The 22,041-nt window shown below is 42.8% G+C and overlaps 1 protein-coding gene and 1 long non-coding RNA gene across 2 annotated transcripts in view; one reads left to right on the forward strand and one right to left on the reverse strand.

Moving 5' to 3' along the window:
* Nucleotides 1–17,528, reverse strand: part of LOC137471073 (uncharacterized) — a 56,315-nt gene extending 38,787 nt beyond the window's left edge. Inside the window, exon 1 of the long non-coding RNA XR_010997391.1 lies at nucleotides 17,023–17,528. This is a non-coding gene — a long non-coding RNA (uncharacterized lncRNA). The remainder of the gene's footprint in view (nucleotides 1–17,022) is intronic.
* Nucleotides 17,529–17,854: 326 nt separating this feature from the next.
* The window catches only part of GALNT2 (polypeptide N-acetylgalactosaminyltransferase 2), an 89,658-nt gene continuing 85,471 nt past the window's right edge, over nucleotides 17,855–22,041 (forward strand). The window contains exon 1 of the mRNA XM_068185091.1: nucleotides 17,855–18,072. Coding sequence (XP_068041192.1) covers nucleotides 17,950–18,072 — 123 coding nt within the window. The 5' untranslated portion in view covers nucleotides 17,855–17,949. The remainder of the gene's footprint in view (nucleotides 18,073–22,041) is intronic.

Here is a 22,041-nt window from a genome sequence, read left to right on the forward strand (position 1 = left end):
AGGCCCCAGTAAGAATGTGTTATAAGCCTCTATGTAATGCACAGAGGGTAAGAGTAGTTGCATGTATGAAGAGGTGCAGCTCTTTGAGAACCAGTATTCATGATTTTGTTTTGTTTAGGAAAGTCCTGGGAATGTTATTATTATTATTATTATTATTATTATTATTATTATTATTATTATTATTTATACAACAGCATTTGAGATGGAAACAAACTATTTTATTTCAGATAAAACAAAATATTTAATGGCAATTAATTGTGGATGGGCTGTTATTAATTTCACAAAACATCTATTTTTTTCCAGTCAATTTTATCTAAACATGGAGCTGTTTTTTATTTTCTTTCTCCTCAAAATACACACTACACTGAAAATCCAAGTACCACAAGCCCTAGATCCAACTTTCTTTCAGCACTGCATTTCACCCACGCAGTCCTCCTGGACTGGAAGGATGTGTCCAAGACACATATCAGCTATGCCCTGTTTTCCAATCATGGCAAGCCCCAAAAATAGAAGGACTCACCTCTGAGGAGTGGGCTATATGACACACACTCTCTGCTGGTGCTTGGGTTTTTGGAAAGAAAAAAATATTCATACAGAAGATCCAAGGTTTGTTCCTTCTGCCAGATGTTGTCTCAGAAGCTGCTTTTAACTGCTGATGTGAAGGCACAATTTTTGAGACACATGTCATCTGGTCCAGACCTAACAATATATTGTAGCCCATAGCTTTTATGTGAGCAGGATGAACAAGTGAGAAATACACCTGAAGAAGATCAACAGGGGATAAATATTCCTCTCTATGTGGTGATGGAAGACAAGACTGGATAATGAGTGATTTTCCATTTCAGCACATGGCTTTTGTGCTTTCTTCTTGCTCTCTGCTATACCCAGAATAAACTTGAGTAACTCATTTGTAAAAATACCATTTCATCTTCTGCAAATCTCATGTTGTTTGTGAAGTACAGTTCAACTGTTTTGAGTAAATGTTTATTAGATGTTAATCACATGGTTTCAGTATTTCCTAATTGTATCTTTTAAAGATAACTGTGCTACTTGTGCCCAGAACACAAGCATCTTATAATTTCTAGTCCGTGTCTTCATTTCTCAATTTCTTCCTTATAGGTCGTCTTCTTGCACTTGATGCCTTAAATATGATTTAAATGTATTGGATTTAGAGACTTTTCCCTTTGGTGCTTGTATGACAGCATGATTCTTGTCTAGCTATAGTATTAATAACAATCACACAATATTGTCTTATAATCACAGCAGGGACAACATGATCCTGTGGTTTCATCCTGCTTCCAACTGATTCTGTGGGAATTCAGATAATTCCCTGTCTGTGGCAGGGGCAAGCTCGAGTCCATTACAACTGCAAGTCATCAATATCACCCTTCAAGGTGCATTCCAGAGGCTCAGAGGTCCTGCTGGCTCAGGGCAGAACTCATCTGCCTGGGTGGATTTGTGGGGATGTCTTGTGATAGGTGCTGCTCTGGTCACAGCTGGGGATTCAAAGCTGATCTGGAGGGATAGTCAGTTCCTCTCTCCAATCAGCAATGTTTCTGGTAGCACTAAGCCAGGCAGTGGCTCTTGAATGTTTGCCCGAAGTGCCTGAATGGGAATAGCTGAGATGCCAATTGACAGCAAATAGCTTCCAATCCAAAACACTGAATTGCAATTTGAGATGCATTTAATACTAGCTTGAAACAGCTGGTGTTCTTCTGCTTGTCCACAGTGCTGAATTATTTACCTGTTGGCCATTGCACAGCATTTTCTTCCTCTAGTTTACTCTTTTGTACCCTGCACTCACTCTCAAAATAGTACAGACCCACAGAAAAACTTTGCATGTCAGTATACAGCAACTAAAAATCCCTTTTATTGCTGCAGTTTTCACTTTTGAACAACAGGAGACAAAGGACAATTTCTGAGATAGATGTTGTTCCATCAACACACACTTTTGGGCCTTCTGCACTTTTTCAGACTTTTTATTTCCCTCAGACTTCTCCCACAAAAATCAAGTGATGTACCATAGACAAGTCTGGCAGGTCATCAAGATGCAAAGGTTGGACTGTACACTAAGAAAAAAATCAGATATAGTTTGCACTTCAGTCATTGTTCCCAGAACACCATCCTTTTGGTTTATGGGCCTAAATATAGTCTGACTGGTGATTTATATACTATTTGAACTACCACACCCACAGATTATTGTTTTTATCACACTGGAGTAACTGGTGAAAAATAACAATTACTATACTCTGAGCTTGCAGTGGAAGTATATTTCCCTGGGCTGAAGGCAACGTGCCATGTCCAAGGGAGTTCCAGACACAAGTAATTTCCAGGTATCCTTTTGGTCCTGCTGCAGATTTTGTTATCGCTCTTTATTTACCGAGCAGTGCCAGCGAGCTCGGTTTTATACACCATGTAAGAAGAGCACGCAGAGCCTGACTCCCAGCCAAGTTAAACTGGCATGTTGTGCTCTGGCCAGTCTGGCTCTCACTCCCTTATCCCTTGGGGCTTACCATCAAAGGCTTTCCCTGGTGCATTAGGTACCAAGCTTATTTCATTTGCTAACTGTACATTCAAACACTGTTGGGGAACCAGTCTTGCTGAGAAACTGGGACTTAAATCAGCTGCAGTGGGAATTCCAGTATCTCATTCCTAAACCACACCAGTCTGCTTTTCCTTTTATTGTGTTTCTTTTATTTCTTTTATACCACTTCTTACATGCAGAAAAACTATCTTACTGTATCTTACTGGAAGCAAACACCACAAGGTTTCTCTCATTCCTTTGAACACCAAATCAAAATTCTCCTGGACATGAATAGCACACAGTCAGGGCACTTGGTGATGTGAGGTGCTGCACAGCCAAAAAGTTAACCTCCATTACCTTCCTCCCTGCTTGGACTTCTAAATGCTTTTCACCAAGGGGCTACAGAAAGTCTCACTTGTCTGGGGGAAGGCCATTTCCTTGTGAAGGAAATTTCCTTATGAGCTCTGCAGGGAGTAGCTGAAAGACTGTATTCCTGGGCATTTGGAAAACTCTGGGCAGAGATGTGCTGAGGTATCATGAGTTGTGAGGAAAGGTACTTAAGAAAAGGGGGCACTGTTCTCTCCACTGCCATTTCTAGACAGGACCGTGTCTCCTGGAAAAGCCCTGGAAACATCCCCCTTTGGAACCCAGCAGAGTTTCTGCATTTCTCAGAGCATTCTGCAGCACAGCCTGGGGTAATGTACAGGTGGCCAAAGGCTGTCATGCCCCGCTCACAGAGGTTGTCAGCTCCCTGCTGAACCTCTTACGGCTACTTCCCTATGCAAGAATGGGCTTACACCTCTCTTGGGCCTTGCATCTTTGTCACAGCAATAATGAGCAGAGCCACAGCAAAGGCTCCATGTGTTTATTAAGATCCTGGACAGACTTTGCAGTCCATGCTAAACTCTGCATAGCTCTAGTCCTTCTGTTTTTCATACTGAGCTATTGTAAAACTAGGTGTTCCTTCAGCTGTAATTGTACTCTGGCTTGTAGCGTGCTCATAGCTGGAGGGATAGGGAACAGAAACTTACCCCACCTCCAGGGAACATGAGTCAAAACTGGGAGCTGATGGGAAATGTGAAAAATGAGAGGGCTTCTGTAAGGACAATAGCCAAAAGCAATAAATATATAAGTAAATAAATCCATAAATAATTGAGGAAACATGTCCTCGGGTGTCATAAGGAAAGTAAGTGGAAGATGGGATAGAATTAGAGAAAGGACTGGAAGAGAAGGAAAGGAGAAGCAATAAGAAAAACAGAGTATTTTACCATGTGTTCATTTTTCTTAGGGGAAGTTGGGAGAGGGAACTGTGGAACAGGAAGAAAGGAAATGAAAACATTAAGACCTGTGAAAGTAAGGAGAAAAGGGAAGATGCTGAAAGATGTAAAAAAAAAAAGTTAAAAATAATGTTGAAGTTAGCAATAGGAAAATACAGGCTGCAAAAGAAGTAAAAAGCAAGCAGAACCAGACTTTACTGTTCTTACACACAATATCTGCTGCTCAGTGTGATTAAACCAGTGAACTCAGAGGGTTGCTCTGCAGAGCAAATGACCTGTCTGTGACAGAGAAGGGGTAAGAATCTGGCAAGATGGTGAAGTAGATGGAGAATTTGATGGCTGAGAATGTGCAAGAGAAATAAGAAAAATCAATGTTACTGTGGAAAGGCTGATGCCAGAACATTATGGCAAAAAATCTTAATTTTTCAGTTTCTGCAGAGCATGACTGCTGAGAGGCAGGAGCACTGGGTAGGTTCTGTGGTGGCTGAATTGTGTGTTCACAAGTCCCTGCATTTGGGTACAAGAGTGAATCAACCTCATCAGAAGTTTTCTTGAGATTTTTTTAGGAGTCACCTAAGTGCATCTATGCAGTGACCTTTTTTGGTGCAAGGTGATGCAGCAGAAGGCCAAACAAGAGCAAGTTAGCAGGAGTCTTCCTTTATTCTGACTTAAAATCTTCTTTGAAAAAAATTGTAATCTAAAAATAAAGACACACCATCAGACTGGAGATCTTCCTTGCATCACCATGCAGTGTTTTCATTATGGTTGGAAAATATCCTCCCCCTGCTCCAACAGACAAGCAAATCTGTGTGGAGAGGTAGTAAAGCAAAATGTAGAAGCTTTTATGCAAGTAATTCTCTTAGAAAGTGTAAAAAGGTGCAATTGCCTGAGGCTGCCATTCAATTGATTGCATTGTGGAGGGGGAGGGGGGGGTTTAAGGCTGTGAACAAGTAAGAGCCACAGTGAAACAAGGCAAATCAGCTTGTGTGGTGCTCCATCCTCCAGCAGATAAACTGCATCTTGTAATTTGAGGCTGTCTCACGCTTGTTGATACCACACCACTGTCAGCAGCACACAGGAGAGTAGAGAACAAGACAAACATTGCCCACACTGCTCCTCGGCCCAAGACAGGAGCAGCTGAGGTGATGGTGGTGCCTTCATCTTGCAGCACAGGCACTGCCTGTACTTTAACCTGCAGGGGGTAAACTGGAACAGTGCTGTGGATTCCTCATTTTCTGGGACCCGGTGGGCAGCGATACAGCACGTGCAGCAGTTCACACAGCACCTGCACAGTTCAGGTTCAGTTCAGTTCAGTTCAGTTCAGCCCATAGTTCAGGTTGGAGGGGTTCCAGCATCCCACAACTCAAGCTTTGCCTTTAGCAGGGTTGATCTGGGATGGACATTGAATTCTAAGGGTCTTCACAGGCAGCTGAAGCCTGAATAAACCTTCTCTGCCTTCAACAACAGAGCGGACAAAGATTCAGGGTGATCTAGAAAATATTATCGGGAGAGTCCAACACCAGAACAAGATCCAGGAGTGATTGGAAAGGGGGTATGTGTGACCACTGGAGTTTACTCATGCCATGTAGCTGTAAACACAACTCACCAGGGAGAGAAAAGGGAATGAAAATTCCTCAGGACTCCCACTACTGGAAAATGTACATGTGAAAGCAGGGAGAAGAGTTGGACAATGATTCCCGCTTATCCAAGAAAAGCATAAGAAAGGAAAGGTGTCTGATCCTGAATTTGTAACTGCCAAACTGTTGAAGTGTCTGAAAAGTACCTGCAGTTCAGCTTCAACTCTGCTTGCTGTTGCAAACAAAAAAACCTGGATGGATCTTTGGATAAAATAGGATTGAGAATGTTGACAAGCTGTATGAAACCACTGAGAAAATTTCCCTGCTCCAAGTGGAATAAAATATACCAGTAGCACTGCCAGATCTCTTCCTAAACTTTTCTACAAGCAGAGTCCCAAGTGTTCCTAAGAATTATTAGCCAGCTCTGAATTTTCTTTCATCACCCAACTGCCATCCTACCAGATCCACTGGACTCTTTCCTGAAAACTGAGCAAAGGAAGTAAGTTTTTGTTGTCCTTTCTTGGACAGTCTTTCATATACTGGAAAACTATTATCAAATCTCCCAGCGAAGCTTCTAGAATGACCAACCTAATTATATAAGTGTTTCTGATGGGCCATATTCTATAAATGTCTTACGTTTTTATTGGGTTTTTTTAGAGAGTTACCCAGAGCTAGATAAAATGCAGTAGCTGGCTCTTCACCAGTGCACTGAAGAGCTGAATAATTCCCTATTGCATTTGACACTCCTGTAATAATGCATTTCATATAAGATTTGTCTTTCAGGAGATTTAACTGCTTTGCTCGTATTTGTGTTGAGTTCCAGTTCTCACATCCTTTTTTTTTCCCAGCTCTTCCAACTCTTTTATGATTTCTCATTTTGTATTTGTGCATTTGATCTTTCATTTTTCCATTTAGTGCTTCATATGCATTGTTACTAAATTCTGTCTTGATAGTTTTAGACTATTTCTCCAGCATATTGGGATAATTTTGTATTCTGATCCCATCTTCTGAATTACTTCCATCCACTCCCACCTTGGTGTCATCAGCAAATTTTATAAATGCTCTCTCCACTCCATCTTCTCTGAAGATTGCAAGAAGATACTGAGCTAGGTAATAAAAGAGTATTTTTAAACCTTGCAAAGAAAAATAGTGAGCTAAACTCTGATAAAGAACACTTCAGGATGAAAAAGGTGGGAATATATCTTAGCTCTAGGATTTCTAATCCCAGTTTGTGTGACTATTTTGCAGGTACTACACACTTTAGTAAAGATTGGGAAAATGCAATCCTAATTTTTGTGAGGGGCCTTTTTCCTCTACCAGCCTAACTGCAAATAAAAAAAGATGCTGGTAAACTAAAGTATAAAAAGAGCCATATTGTATAGTACAAGATAGTACCAGGAAGAAGCTTAGTATTCAGGGAATGTACAGCACTAAAGTACTTGTCAATGTTGCAGTATTTTGACATATAAGTGGGACATGTCTGAAGCCTTATCTTTGCCCTCCACCGCCTAGTGCTAAGACTTGGCACAGTGACAGAATTCATCTTGCTCAGGAGTCAAGACGTTACAAGAGCCATCTCCAGGAAAAAAAAAAAAAACAAAAACAAAAAAAAAAAAAAAAAGAAAGAGAAGAAATGGCAGCATCTCTAGAAGTCTTGCACCTCTGGGTTGGCAATTGTAGCATCTATACTCTTGACAAGCTTGGAAGGTTTTGTCTGAACTCAGAAATGCACAATTTGTGAACTTGGTCTCTGAGAAAATGTCAAGAAGCATTGGATGAAGAGGATACTTTCCTTAGCCTTTGGGATGCTGCCAGTTCTCCCAAATTGCTGTCAACCTTGCCACTACTGGTATGATTTTCCCATCTGTGCAATCAATTGACAAAATATATCTTTCTGTTCCCAGAAGGTATTCATCCTGCTTTCACTTGAAGTATTTTGTTGCTTTTGTTTTTGTTTTGTTTTGTTTTGTTTTCTCTGTAGGGTTGTTTTCATGTCTGGAGATCTAAATGGAACAATGAACTGAAAGTACAGTAAATTCCAGTTGTATTTATCAATTCTTTTTGGTTGGTTCTAGCAAATTTCATGGTTCTGAATGGTGCTGGGCCAACAGCCTCTGTACCAATGTTGCTTTTCCATAGAGCAGGAACAGGAATGGTGCTGGCTTTACCAAGGCTCCTTTACTGGTTTGTATCTCAGCCCAGTAGGGCTAAGAGCAGTGTAGGAACTTGCTTGTGGTCCCATCACACAGGTACCTATTACAAGTGCAAATGTTGATCATAAGCTGTGCTGTGGACTCTGATCCACTCTGAGCGGGATGAGACCAGACCATTTCAGATACAGCTTTTGAACAGCACTGGGAGGGACTGAGCAGCCACTTCTCTCTGGCAGAGACTGGGAGCTCTGTGTGTGCTGTTCCCAGCTGCCTGGGGCTGCCAGCTCTCCCAGCAGACGCATGAAGCCCCTGCTTGTGGCAAGACCAGTCTGAATGCTTCTGTGCATTTCTCAAGGAACCAGAGGAAAACCTTGGCAGAGAGACTTACATGGGAAAGGAGTAACTGATTACACACTGAAAAGACTTCTTGGCTCAGCTGAGTTATTTATTCAAACTTTTCTCGGCTCTAAATAATGTTACTCGCCATGGGGCATTCAGGATAAAAGCACAGATCTAGCAGGGTTTCCTACACTGGAGAGGTTCCTCTCTAAAGACTTTATTATTCTTTGAAAGTAAAACCTCTCCACCTGGTAAATTCAGACTTCTCTCATATTTTCAGGTACATGCCCTTTGGTTTTGCATTTCTTAGAACGTCAGAAGCACACTAATTCCTCTCAGCATCTATTAGCTACTGCCTGAAGTTTCCTTCAGGACCGTGCTTCCTTCTCTGTGGGTGTGGGATGTGGGAGCCCTGTCAGGGTTCTCCTGGCTCTTGGAGGACCTTTCTTTCAAGTCTTTTTTTCTGTGCATTGACATAGTACAATTTTTCAAGAACTAATAGAATGACATGCAGAGGGACCCTGACATGCACTTGAGATCCAAAGCCCCCGTCTTTCCTCCCCCTCTCTCTCTCCATGAGCGATGATATGAGCTCATGGCTGATCAAATGCAGCTGTTGAAGCACCAGTGGGATTCTGAACTTGTTTGGTGTCCTATCAAATTCTTTGATATAACTGTATAACAGCTCAATGTTTTAGCGACTAGGAAAAAAAAAAAAAAAAACAACAAAGCAGCTCTCCTGAGTATACTGGGCCTGCTGATGGTTTTTTGGCTTTTAGAACAGAAAATCTAACTAAAATAATAATCTTATGAACTGCTTCATTTTTCCTGTTTGTTATTGTTACTCAAGCACATGGTATGCCTGGAAATAATCTAGCCAAGAAAGCAGCAAGGAAACATTGTGGAAAGCCAACACAGCACCATGATCTAACCCAGGGTACCTCCAGCTCCCAGGTTAATTATTATTTACTCACATGCTGGAAAATATGTGAGTAATTAAAGCAAGAAAATGCACTGCTCTTTATTGAATTTAAAAGAAGTCTGCCTGACAGGAAGAATGACAAAATCTGTGAAGCTGAAAAACTGAAGTAGGAGCAGGAAAGAGAAAGACAAAAGCTAACAGTGGTCCTGCAGTAGCTGAGGCTTCCCATTGCATTCAACCTTTAGCAGGATCCCATCAGAAAGCAGGGAAAACCATGCCACTCAAGCACTGAGAATATTCCTTTTGTTCTGACTGAAATTCTGTGCCAGTGTCTGGACAGGGTCCTGGGGAAGTGTGGGAGCACAGGGAGATATTTCTTAAATACTGTATTTCTCTGCGCTGTGTAGGTATGTGCCTGGCTACGGCGTAGTGCCATGGCCCTTTTCCTGATGGGATCTTGCCTTTAGGTGTGGTGGTGTCTGTAGCATCAAGCCACCATCCTCCTTTCCCTCTCCTTAGCAAGAACTCCATGCCTCAGTTGCTCCATCTCATGTAACATGCAGGATCTTGAAAGGGCAGATGGCTCAGACAAATAATGGTTTAGGTGAGGCACTGCCAGGCTTGGCAGGGGCTGTAGGGGTTAAAGACAGGATCCTGCTGCTGGACTGCTAGGATTTTTGCCAAGGTCAGTACAGTGTATGCACATTTGTCTCACCACTGTCACACTGTACCTCTGCAGGTACAGCTGTGTCCCTAGGCAAGTATTTAGTGAGCTCCTCTGTAACAAGGACACAAAGAGAATAGCTAGGAAATGTTTTATATGGAGCAGTACGCTGAAGGATATTTGTTCCCGCAAGAGTGTCCTGGGACATCCATCTAGAAGGGATGACTCAGACAGTATAAAAAAAAAAAGTATACAGTTGAAGTGCTACTTGCAAAGTTATGATACCTGAAACAGTGCTTTTCTTGCTCAGCATCACAGAGTTTTCTATTCCCAGAATCACAGTGGGAAGCATTTCCCAAAATATGTGAGGTTTCTTTCCTTAGCAAGTGATGTGTGAGAGGATACAGTGCAAAAGCTTCAGGTCCCTAGTGCTGGGCTACCTGACCCAAGCACTATATCCCCATACATTGCCAAGTGAAGGGCATGTCTTCTCTTTTTCAATTCTCGCCTCTTTTCCCCCTTCCTCTTCCTCTCCCGCTCCCTTTCCCTCTCCCTCTCTCTTTCCCTCTTCCTCTTCCTCTTTCTGTGCCTTCTTTACCCTTGTCACCCCTGCCATCCCCCATCACTGCACACAAATCCTTGGAACAGTGGCCCAGTGAGCATTTTCATGCACTACGTTTCCAGTGGTGATACTTTTTTAGGAGTGTTTGGTGAGACATATATGCTGAGGTGCAGGACTCCGGAAGTGCTTTTCTTTTCTCCACTGTATATTACCATTTTTCAGTAAGAGAAGGAGCTCTATGGGAAACCTGATTCTTTTTTTCAACTTACATCAATTTAACTTGTTGTAATGACTTGGCTTTCTACAGACTCACTCCCAATTTACACCAGTGTGTGTGAGATTACAACTGAACAAAATATTGCTGTCTTGAACTTACAGTGAATTCCTGAGGCAAAAAATGTATTTTCATAGGGGAAGCCTCATTTACACCCCTATGTGCTGGAAAAATCTAATTTACAAGTAAAAATAAAATCATTATTTGACCACTTCTCCCCAAGGGCATATCTCTTAGTTCAGATATAGTTTGAAAGCTAGAGAAAACAGTGAGCAATATCCTGGTAGAATGTGAAAAGAAAAGGGATATTAACCTCAGTTGACAAAGTCACACACCTTCAGCTCACAGGACAGGACAGAAAGTTCTTTTATTTGACGTTTGACTTCTTGGAAGAAAATAGTTGCTCCTCTACTTGAAACTCTTGAAAGAACAAAGGGGATAGAAAATACATGGTCTCTGCAGGGAAATCCCAGCTTTGCTTTCAAATTATTTTCTGTGATAGGCACGGGGGCCAAGGTCATTGTGGTTCAGTTTTATTATGGAGGGGGTGGATCTGGCTGCTTCTGTTGGAAGAGGAAGAGTGTAAAACTAATTTCTCAAGGTTTGTTGTTTTTGGTCCTGTTTTCAGAAACAGTCCTTCATTATTTTAACGGATGATGATAAAGGTTTGAAGCCAAACTGGTCGTGAAGGTTACAAATGGGGTCAATTTCCATCTCTTGTGGTAAGTGAGCCTATTTACTGTCTATTCCAAAGTACTGAAAGATTAAACTTGGGAGAAACCAATATATGACTTCTGGAGAGTATGTGAACTGAAAGAAACATCTCTTTCCTCTATTATAAGAAATACGTTCTTGAGTGTGATAGAAATGACCTGTGTAATTTGTTTTAATGATTGGGGGATCCAAACACAAAATTTTGCAAATTGGCAAATATGCAAAAGGAACATGATGAACTAATGTATTTATTGATAATATGTGCTGTCTGAAAATACTATGTTTAATCACACAGTGTAAAATATTCTTGAGCAATATCCAGGAGTACAATATATAGTGTTGATAAAAATACATCGCTGGGGTTTATTTGTTTAGCCACTGTTGTAATGTAAAAAGCAGATGTGGTGCTAAGGCAGGTGGGGGGGATTGGTGTCCTTCACCTGGTGCTGAGGATGTACAGCACTGCTAACTGTCAGATTGCACTGTGTCCAGTGGGAATAGGTTGCTATGGGCAGCACACCACTTTTGAGGCATGAGCTCCACTACGTGCACCTGAGTGGGAGGCAATAGCTTGAAGATGAAAAATTTTATTTAAAAAAATACATCAAAGACATCTGAGCTGTATTCAGCCTGTTCATGATGGCATTTCTGATGTGACTTGCCATTGTCACTGATTAGAATGTTTCTCCAGAGAACTGGAGATCTGTTTGTCATGTCTTAGACTGAAAGCACATGCTTTAACTCCTAATATGAGGAAAGTGGGGAAGAAGTAAGATAATGCTATCCGGCTGAATCTAAAATATTGTATAGCAAGGAAAGGTTTTCTCCTCTGCCCTTCTGAATGATACACAATCACTGAAGAGAAACATTTACAATACCTAGACTGAGCACTCACTAAGAATCAGGTCCTCCCTGCCATCTGGGTCTGATATCCTGGGTAGCTGGGGATCTGCACCATTTATCAATCTTTTCAATTCAGAAACTGTAGATGGTGCAGCAGCTTTGGAAGACAAAAGCCTATGTTGCTTCCTTGTACTCTCACCTCCCCTCTTCCCATGCCTCCTTCAGTCTTCTTTATGTTTTTTTCTCCTTTTCTAAGACATTCCCTGTGGTGAGCTGATGATGGTGCAACTAGGTAAGAAAATCTTTATGCAAAGACGTGAGCAAAACCTGCTTCTGGTAAAACACTTTGACTAAGGAAAATCTTTTTGTTAATCTCCATGAATCTGATTGTAGGGTAATTTAGCTGCATTTTCTGTGCTTTGCTGTAGCAAACTTGTATCATAGATAGTCTCAAATTTCTTGGCTGTAGCCTTACTGCTCTGGATTATAAATTTGAATGGACAAAGCACCAGTTGAGATTACAGCACTGTTGTGTGATGGGTTCACATTTGTTTTTGTTGCTCAAAAACAGACTTGTGTATTATGCATTAGCACATAGTGTTTACCCTTAGCCTCAAATTACTTACAGTACTACAGCTGCACTCCACTGCTACGTAGTGTTGCTCGAGAGGAAAGGATGGAATTTCCTGCCTCGTCTCAGACCATAGATCATCAGTCTTTACCACTTCTGGCAGCTATGACCTTTGGAATTCAGATAATTCCAATGAAGGAGTGTCAAATTACTTCTATTAAAGGTGAGGTTGTTGTTTCTGCAAGTCTCCCTCCATGGCTGATTCTCTCTTTCATCTATCATCACTCTCCTATGAGAGAGACTTCTGAGCCATATCACATTTTGAAATACGATCAGCAGCCTACAGACTGCTGCAAGAGGTTTGTTTTGTTCTGCTGAAGTTCAGTCCAACATGCAAAGTGACTCAGGAAGAATAGCTGGCAGTGGGACTGCAGTTTGTTCTGGCTTCTGCCATCTTTAGCGGGAGGCCGAGCAAAGGCTGAGTTGTGCTTTCTTTGTCTTCACCACCCATAGGAAAATAATCTGTTTCCTCTCCTTGTTGAACTGAATGACTCCAAGGAATGTTGCACCTTAAACTTTATTTGATAGAGAGGAAAGGCTTCCAGATTTGGATAATTTGCCTTGGAAGCATGAAGGCTTAAGCTGATACTTCAAACTCATGTGAGAAAGTGCAGTGTTTACAATATCTGCATAGCATGATGTAATGTGTTGATCAATCTCTAATGTGGAAACAGCATAAAAGCAGTGCTATCAGAGGACATAGACATTATTTTATGCTTTAAAAGAGAAGATACTACCTTTTCAAATTTAGAGTCCAGGATGAGAGAGCTTTAGTTCTGCAATGCCTGAACGTATTTGGACCTGACAAACCCTGTGGTCAGGCACGGTGACACACTGTTTTCACGGTATCATGTGCATGTACAATATTGCTGCTTGGGGTTTTAAGAGTTCAAAAAACATTATTGGAGGGTAACAAGATTTTCTGGAAGTGAGCCACTTTTGAATGCTATTGCCAGCACGTCTGCCTACTCTGGGTAGCATCAGAAACTCTGCTGAAAAATTAAACAAACATAGTTCTTGGCATCTAAACAGATGGGAAAGGACACGTTGACTCCCAAGTCTTTAGCTGAGGAGGTAGTCTGTTTCTTATTGTTACCACTATGCAGTGAGGAATTGCAAAACACCTACATAGATTTTCAGACCTGCTAGCTGCACTTAACCTTTAATCCTGCAAGTACTCAGCCATAAGTATATAATTTTAAATGTCTGAGTAGTCCAACTGACTCCAATGGGAATATGTACTGAATGAAGTTAAACATTTGCATAAATGTTTTCAGGATCAGGCTCTTTCACTACAAACAGAATTTTAGCACTACAAACACATACTGGGCTTGTGCTGAGTCAAGATTTCAAGACATTAGTAGGCCTATATCCTCTACAGATGTATTTTAAATTTCATGTCAGTGTGTGATTTCTGTGTTATAAAACACCCTACATTAGGCTAATAAGTAATCTTTCTCATAAGAGAGGATAAATTATTTACTTTCTGATATAACTGCATAGGTTTGAAAGAATGTAATATGAACTGGATCACTTATGTTTTAGCTTCCGTGTATCAAAGAGGTTGCAATACCTTCATTGGTTATATTTTTGCCTTTTAAAGTCTTTTAAACCTATTTTCTGTGGTTTAGACCTGGTCTGAAAATCTTTCTTCCTGTTTTTGCAAGGACAAGATTGCTAGCATGAGTAAGAGATTGACTCACTTATTCCTGAAGGCGAGGACTGCTTTCCATTTGCCCTGCAGAAGGATTTGCTCACCTTTGACTAGATCATGTAAATCCAGAAATAGATGAGCAAATTTTGTGTTGTCTAAATTAGGTTGTGGCTGGTTTTGTACCCTCTCTTATATGAGTTCAGGGATGTTCCCTCTGGTTTACACCCTAGCTAACTAGATCAGAGTTCTGTCCCTCAAATCTAGGCATTGCAGATCAAAGGCAAAGTTTTGATGATTCTTTCTGCAAATTTCACTCCCATTTGTACTCTCACATGCTTGATCTTTTTTGTTTAAAGGGCTGTGCTTGATACAGAAGCATTTATATTCTGTGAATCATTCTAGCAATGCTGCTTTCAAAATATGCTAATATTTTCTTTTGAAATGCACTGGAAAAATAATTTTAAAATATCTTACATTTTTCTTGAATTCCTTCCTTTAATTGAAGTGCATTTTTTTCAGTTTTTCTTTGCTGACTAAACATGTTAGGACTTTTGAGGTAAAGAGATATCTGTGTGCAAATGCATTGTAATAGAACAGGCAGCTTTTCCTAGAGTTAAATCAATGTAACATTTTCCATTCTAAACCTCTCTGTTTTCTGTGGTCTCTGAAATATAAATGATTCAGTATGAAATCTGCCAGATTGGGACTTTGTCCAAATGTGAATATTTTGGAAAGACTTGAACAAAACTGGTTCAGCCAGTTCAGAATATCAGAAGAGTGGGAAAAAAAAATCTTGATCTAAATAAAGTCTTACAATCTTTTTTGAGCATTTCTGTAATTTATCAGCAGAAGGCTGTAAAATGAACTCTGACATGGAAATAGCCTTCCTTGAAGTAGACATGTATTTGCTTGTTTAAGAAGAAATTAGTTTTGATTTGACTGAGTTAAAAACCTTTGAGAACCGTGGTTGAGCATGTGCAGTGGATTATTTTGATAAGCTTGTGAAGTCTGCAGCTATGAAAGAATTTTCTGCACATGCATGGCTGGCTAATTTTGCTGGAAAGGGAAAAATCTATCTAAGCACATTGCTAAAATCATTGAAAATACCTGCGGCTGCAGGGAGACCTTTGAAGACCATCCCAAGATAATTAAGACAATGAAAAGGGCAAGAAAAGTTTCTGTAGGCTTTGTAGCATGTTTAAAGACTAAGTGATCTGCAGATTTTATAAAGTTAAATGGAATTATGGCTTCACTTAGCACATGAAAGTGTATGATGTTTTCTGTGGGGACATATGTCATGCAAAGCACCCTTTCCCTCAGTGGATCTGCCCAGTGAAGGAATCCCCCAGCAGCAGGAAAGTTACTTCTCCGTCTCATTGTAGAGCTCAAGAAGCAGGAGTTTATCAGGATGTTCCCAAGCTTGGGCAGCTGAGTGCTCTGACTTATATAGAAAACCTTGCTAATGGAAATTTACCTTTGGAGTGAGATGTGTTTATGTGTGTACGTGTGTGCATATGTCTTTTTAGATGCAGGCATAGTCAGTGATTTTGGAGGAACTGCTCTCACTTGCATCAAACACACTGGATAAATCAAAAACTCTCATCTGTGTGTCTCCTGGCAGCCCTTACTCTCCAGTGTACATCACTTCAAATAGATGCTAGCTATTTCATTCCAAAACTTGTATTTTGCCCAAATTGGGTGTCTGTCTCCAACTCCCTCCAAACTAAATTCATAATGCACAGTTTATTGAAAGATTCATTTGTTTTGAAGAAATCAATCTCTTTTTTTTTTTACAGTCCCTGAATGGATACTTATTCGGGATTCCTTCCTTTGTCTTTTTACCCATGTTATCCCTCCAGCAGTGCTCTGGCAGGTGGGTAGGTATGCAGTTTTCCCCTGAAATCTCTGCATGCCAGACAACTTCTGCCCAGGCAGTGCCAACACTGACACAATTCACCTTCTTGACAAGACTGTCAGTGGAATGACTGGGCTGGTGAGCAGGTGACTTTTTGATGCCATTTCTTCTAGCTGTTGGATCATTTCCTGCTTAAGCAACAGAATTTATGCCAGACCCCCTGGCTACATCCTGGCCCATCTCGGTGAGCAGTCTGCTACAGAGGCTCTGGAGCCACTGGTGTGGCTGGACTGGCAGAGGCCTGACATTGGTATGGAGACAAGGAGAAATGTGGGGTACAGTCAGAACACGTGGGAGTAAAACAGTCTATTGATAAAACACAGTGAGATGACAGAAAAAAACCCAAAACATTTCAAAACCAGGAATGTTCTCCTTTGAGTTGATATTATGCCTCTGAAATAGAGGTGCTTTTTAATTGTTAGAGAATGTGTCTCTTGTTAGTTTTGTGTTCTCATTTCTTGATGTCTCACAGTGGGATGAGATAGCAGCAAATGCTGAACAACAGGAAACTCATTGGTGTGGAATAACAGCAGCATGAGCTGTGCACATGTGAGTCAGTGAGCTAGCGGCACTGTAGTGTCTGTCCTGGGGTGTTCAGGGGTGGAACTGGGTAAGTAGAAATATAATTTTACCAGGCAATAACTCCATATCAACAGACCAGCCTCTAAGAGCAGAGCCTTACTGGGTCACCCTTCTGGGAAGATCCAGGCAGAATCCCCCAGAGATCCCTTTAGGCCTGTGTTAGTGGTACCCATGCTTCCAGACTGGGCACTGCTTTAGTGGTGACTTCAGAAGTGTAAGCGGAGCAGGTACGTGACCTCAGCGGGATGGTGGGCTGTCAGGTCCTCGATGTGTCCCATAGGGCCATGGAAAAATCTCTTCAATAAAATCATGCAGAGGGCAGTGGACATGTCCTGACATGACTTTGCTTTCTGACCTTTGAGACATAATGGAGACCCGCCTCGCTACCTACCTCAAGAGACTTCAGGGACAACACCTTCATAGAGCACATTTTCCTTTCTGAAAAGAGTCAGAGACACAACTTGTGTTGTGGTCAGTCTGGATTTTCTGGGAGCCTCTATGTGATCATCCAATATGAGTAGGGGAGCAAGACAACTCCAAAGAGTTGAGACCCACACACTAGCGCTGTATTACGGTCCTTGGAGGATGCACTGAATGAGGGCGCAGACACTTCCAAGCGCTGTGAGCCCGGAGCATCCCTCATGTCCGAGGTGCCGCTGCGGCACTGCCCACGGCCCAGCTGCGCGGGGACCCCGCGCACCGCTGCAGGAGCACGGGCACGGACACTTCGGGCTACGGCAGGCGGCGAGTGCGGGGCGCGGACCGGGACCAGTCTGGAGTTTTTGCGGTACCGAGAGTCTCCGTGTAATCGGCCAGTATGAGCGGGGAGGGAGTGGGACAACTCCGAGGAGTAGAGACCCGCACAGCGGCGCAGTCCCGCGGTGCTCTGCCGCCTCAGGGCGGGGAGCGGCCTCCCCCACGCCGCCCACCCGCGAGGCGCGGTTCCCGCTCCCCGGGCCGGCTCAGGCAGCGCCCGCCCAGACCCGCGGCCGGCGGGGGCGCTCCGGGGGTGCCCGCCGGCGGGAGGGGCGGGCGGCGCCGGTCCAGGCCGTGCCGGTGCCGGCCCTGCGGGGGGCGCACAGCCCCCGGCCCGCGGGCGCGGCGGAGGCGGCGGCCCGGCGTGCTGCAACCATGGCGACGGCGGCGGAGCCGGCCCGCCCCCCGCGGGGCCGGGCGGCGCGGGATTGGTCGGGGGGCGGGCGCTCGCCCTCTGCCCCCTGACCCTGCGCGGCGGCGGCGGCGGCGGCAGCGGCAGGAGCGGAGGCGGCGGCTGCTGGCGGCCGTTTCCTGGTGGCCTGGCGGTGGCGCGGGAGGGAGGATGCGGCGCAGGTCTCGGCTGCTGCTCTGCTTCGCCTTCCTCTGGGTGCTGGGCATCGCCTACTACATGTACTCGGGCGGCAGCGCCGCGCTGGCCGGCGGCGGCGGAGGCGGCAGGAGGAAGGTAAGAGCTGAGCCCGGGGAAGGTGCGCCCGCTCCCTGCCCCGGCGGCGGGGCGGCGCGGGCCGCGCTGGGGGCAGCGCTGCGCGGCCCTCGGGCTGGGGGCAGGAGCGGCGGCCGGGGGGATGTGTTCAGCACCGCTCGCTTTCAGGCGGCGTGAAACTGCCCCGGGCTGCTCCTTCCCCCTTCCCGCCCGCCCTTCTCCAGCCCGCTTCCCGGAGGCAGATGGCTTCTTTGTGGACTTCAGACCGATTTCAGCCCCGTCGCGTCGCTCCTTATCCAACTGCAGCCGGCCACGTCCCGGGCCGGGGGAAGTTGGTGTGGGAAGGGAGGGTGGGGAGGGCCAGGGCTGCGCTCTGGGGCGGGGGGGCCCCGCCTGGCTCCGCTCCGCTCCCGGCACAGAGCGTCTGCCCCTTACAGCATTCCCCGCCGGCACCGGAGTCCTTCGGGCTCGTGTTCCCACCTAGAGAGCACCCGAGGATCCGAGCTGCTAATGCATTTTCGCTTTGGATGCACAGCACTTTCCTTTCTCTTTGGCGCTGTGTCTGAAGGGTACCGTTTTCCGACCAATTTTGCAATATTCCAGGAAATTGCCGGATTTGTCATGTTTTGTGTCTATGGCATGGAAGGTCTGTCTCTTCCTTCTTATAGCGGCTCATGTTACAAGTGTTACTAATGTTCAAGAAGTTCCCTGTGGACAATACATGAGTAATTTTTCAGTATTCTGGCCATCAAGTTATTAAATATATTTTTCAAAGTGTTGTAGTAATTCATCGATCAGGAGCACAGCTGGAAGTTAAGCACATCACAGTTCACGTTTGTGTCAATCAGAACGGGGTTTTGTGGCATGATGTGGACAAAGTTGCCACTTCCCACTGTCTCTGCTTAGAAGAATTAAGTGCTTTTTCTTTTGTTGTGTTTTGCCTGCAATAAAGATTAGCAAAATCAAGAGCTTTTAGAAACTGCTGTTTAAGCCTTCTAGTTTGAAACAGGAAAGATGTAAAGCATCTCATAATTATGCAATTTTTTACAAAAACCCAGAATAGGGCAAGAAGGCAATTGAATGAAGTGCGCTACACTTGAACGGTGTTGTTTGCTAATGAATTGCTGCCTCCTGTTAAAAGAAAAATAGTGTTTTGTAGGTCAAGCTGATATATAAAAAGAGGAATATTTTTATGTTTCTTTGATGCAGTTTGGTTCATCAATGTATGTATTCCCTGTAAAAAAATTCTGATGACTTGTTCCTGTGTCAGGTTGTGGAAGCAAATACTTGGATGGCTACTTATGTGAGCAAGGGTTTAGAGAATGAGTCACTGCTCGCTGATAATTGCCTCTCTGTCCTGTTTTTTATTCTCTCTGTACCTTAGGTATGTGTTCAACAGTGACTTTTGATGTAATATATTAAAGTAAGTGTGAGTATGTATTGCCACATACAAGCTCCTGGTCCTTCAAACTAGATACAATAGCAAAAATAGATCAAGCATGTGATAGGCTTTAGGCTACTGCCTTACTTTCTTTCTTGAAGAACCACCAGAGTGTATTTAGAAAGTAAAAGCAATCTTACACTGCTGCTGTATAATGGGATAAAGAAAAGCTATCAAGGCAAATGTATCTGCAGATAGGGAAATATATTTTTAAGTCTTATTGTGTGTTACATTTGGAGTTTCCGGACAGATTTGCAATTTTGTTCACTTAATTTTTACAGCTGGGGAAACTGCAGTGTGGGGGTAGTGATTTGCCCAAGGTCACCTAGAAGACTTGGTAAGAATAAAATAGGAAAGAAACCAGTATTTCTGAGTAAGAGTCTGGTATTTAATCTGCTAGAACCTGTTGCTGTTTATTATTGATATTAGTAGCAATTTTTATTATGGTTTTAAGAGATCAATGAACCTGTTACTTGCTTTGGTAGCATTATTTGGTGTCATTCTGCACAAAATTTAGTAAACCTTACTGGTCTGGGTAATTGGGAAAGTTTAGTAAGGAATAATTTCAAGTAAATGAGACGTTTCCTACACCTGAGCTGAAGCCCAGTGCTGTGTTTGAAAATATGGAAGTTTAAAGTAAGGCCACGGTAAGGAAGAAAGTAGGTACTGTGACCACAAGAAACAAGTGGGGAAATTACCTATTATATGTGGATTGGTGATTTAGGATTCTATTTTCTGTCAGTGAAGCATAAAATTTAATCCTAGGCTTCAGCGTAGGTTGGCAAATGTAAGTAGAGGAAGATGTGTGTAGTGTAATAGCTTTTGAATTAGAATAAAAGGCTTATTAACTTAGTGTTAGACACTGGTGTAAAGCAAAAAACACAAACTGTCTTAAACTTATGAGCAGAAACCCTGCTGTAGTAAATTTCTTGGTATGTATGACTTCATAGAGTCCTTTTTGCTTGCCCACTATTTCAATATAATGGAAACAGAGTTGCTTATAGGAGAACACAACTTTTAATAAATTGCAGTCTCTCCCGTTTTCAGTCTATAAAATTACAAAAACCAGGAGGGGATGGATAGTTCTTCATTTGTCTAAGTAATTTGCATGTTAATTACAGATCTGGTTGTACAAACAGAATGTGTTTTTCCATAAGGATTGTATTTTTCTTTTTTTCCCCGTACACAGACCTAATATGTTATTCAGACATACTGGACTTGTTTGATATGGCACCCAGTCCTGTGATGTGTTGAACAGCACCAGTTCTCTTTCTCTTCAGTAGAGTTGAAGGTGTTTGCCCTCTGCCAGGATTGCACATGAGTAAGAGAAGAGTGATTTTTTTTTTTCTAATTTGCTTTTCTTATTAGAGTAGTGTCAGAGTTAATCTAAGCTCCTACTTGTTTTGGTTCTTCATCTACAACCTTTCTAATAAGACCTGTGAAGCTGTTTGGATGTTGCAGGGTGTGGTACAGCCTTGATAAAGTTTTTGGCCCCTCTCAACAGAGGTGCAATCCACAGCTCTGTGTGCAGTGTATTGGCCTGGTAGGGTCTGAGCAGGCATGAAAGCATTTAAAACACACAAAGCACGAGATGTCTCACTGGTAAATGTGTAAATAATAATACCTCCCCCCTGCTCCTGAAAAAAAAGGTACAATGCTTCTCATTCTGGCATAAAAACTGTAGTAGAAAGAAGTGATGTGTTCCACATCTGGAATTTAGTGTGTGACAACTTTTTTTTTAATATCTGCTTGAAAAGACAAAAAGGCTAGAATCAAAGCCTTTCATTCAAGATATGCTTGACGGATACTGAAATATTTTGGGTTTTTTTTCCCTTTCTTCCCTCCAGTGAATCTCCAGTCAAAATTTTTGTGAACATGAGAGCCATGTTCGGTTGACTCCTTTTCAGCTGGATCACTGAGTTGTAGATTGGAAAGAGTGAGTCTGATTCACATGTCTAAAGGTTAGAGAAATTGTTCCCATACAGAGGCTGTGACAGAGAAGAGAGCAAGTTGAAAGCCTAATAATTGTGAGACTGAAAAAAAAATGTGGTCTACTTTTATGTTCACTAAATGTGTTTTATATTAAAAAGCCTTTGGAGTGGAGACTGGAAGTTCCCTTCTTTTCATGGATAAATTTCCTAACCCAGAGCAAAAGCAGTTCATGCTGTCTGTCTCAGACTTGCATAAAAATGGAGCAGCTTCTGCAAGATGGTTAGAAAGCCAGTCATCCTGATGTGATCCCCTCCTAAGACTGGTGTGAATTTGTATATTTGTCACACAGATTTTAAGTTGTTGAACCACTAAGCTCTTGCACAATAGAGTGACTGGATTGAAATGAAAAAGAAAATAAAAAACCCAATACAACAAAACCCCACACCAAAACCAGCCAAAAACTCCAGCTGATTTCTGAAGAACTTGCTCTTCTAGGCATTAAGAAAGTAGCTCCTTGTAATTGAACCCTTCAGGCTGGACAGAGGAAGGTCTGCATCTTGTTGGAAGTGCCAAATGCTTTGCTGCTGCCAAGAGGGAAATCTTGAGGCATCCCCAGA

The sequence above is a fragment of the Anomalospiza imberbis genome, chromosome 3 (assembly GCF_031753505.1).
Source record: "Anomalospiza imberbis isolate Cuckoo-Finch-1a 21T00152 chromosome 3, ASM3175350v1, whole genome shotgun sequence".
Lineage (NCBI taxonomy): Eukaryota > Metazoa > Chordata > Aves > Passeriformes > Viduidae > Anomalospiza > Anomalospiza imberbis.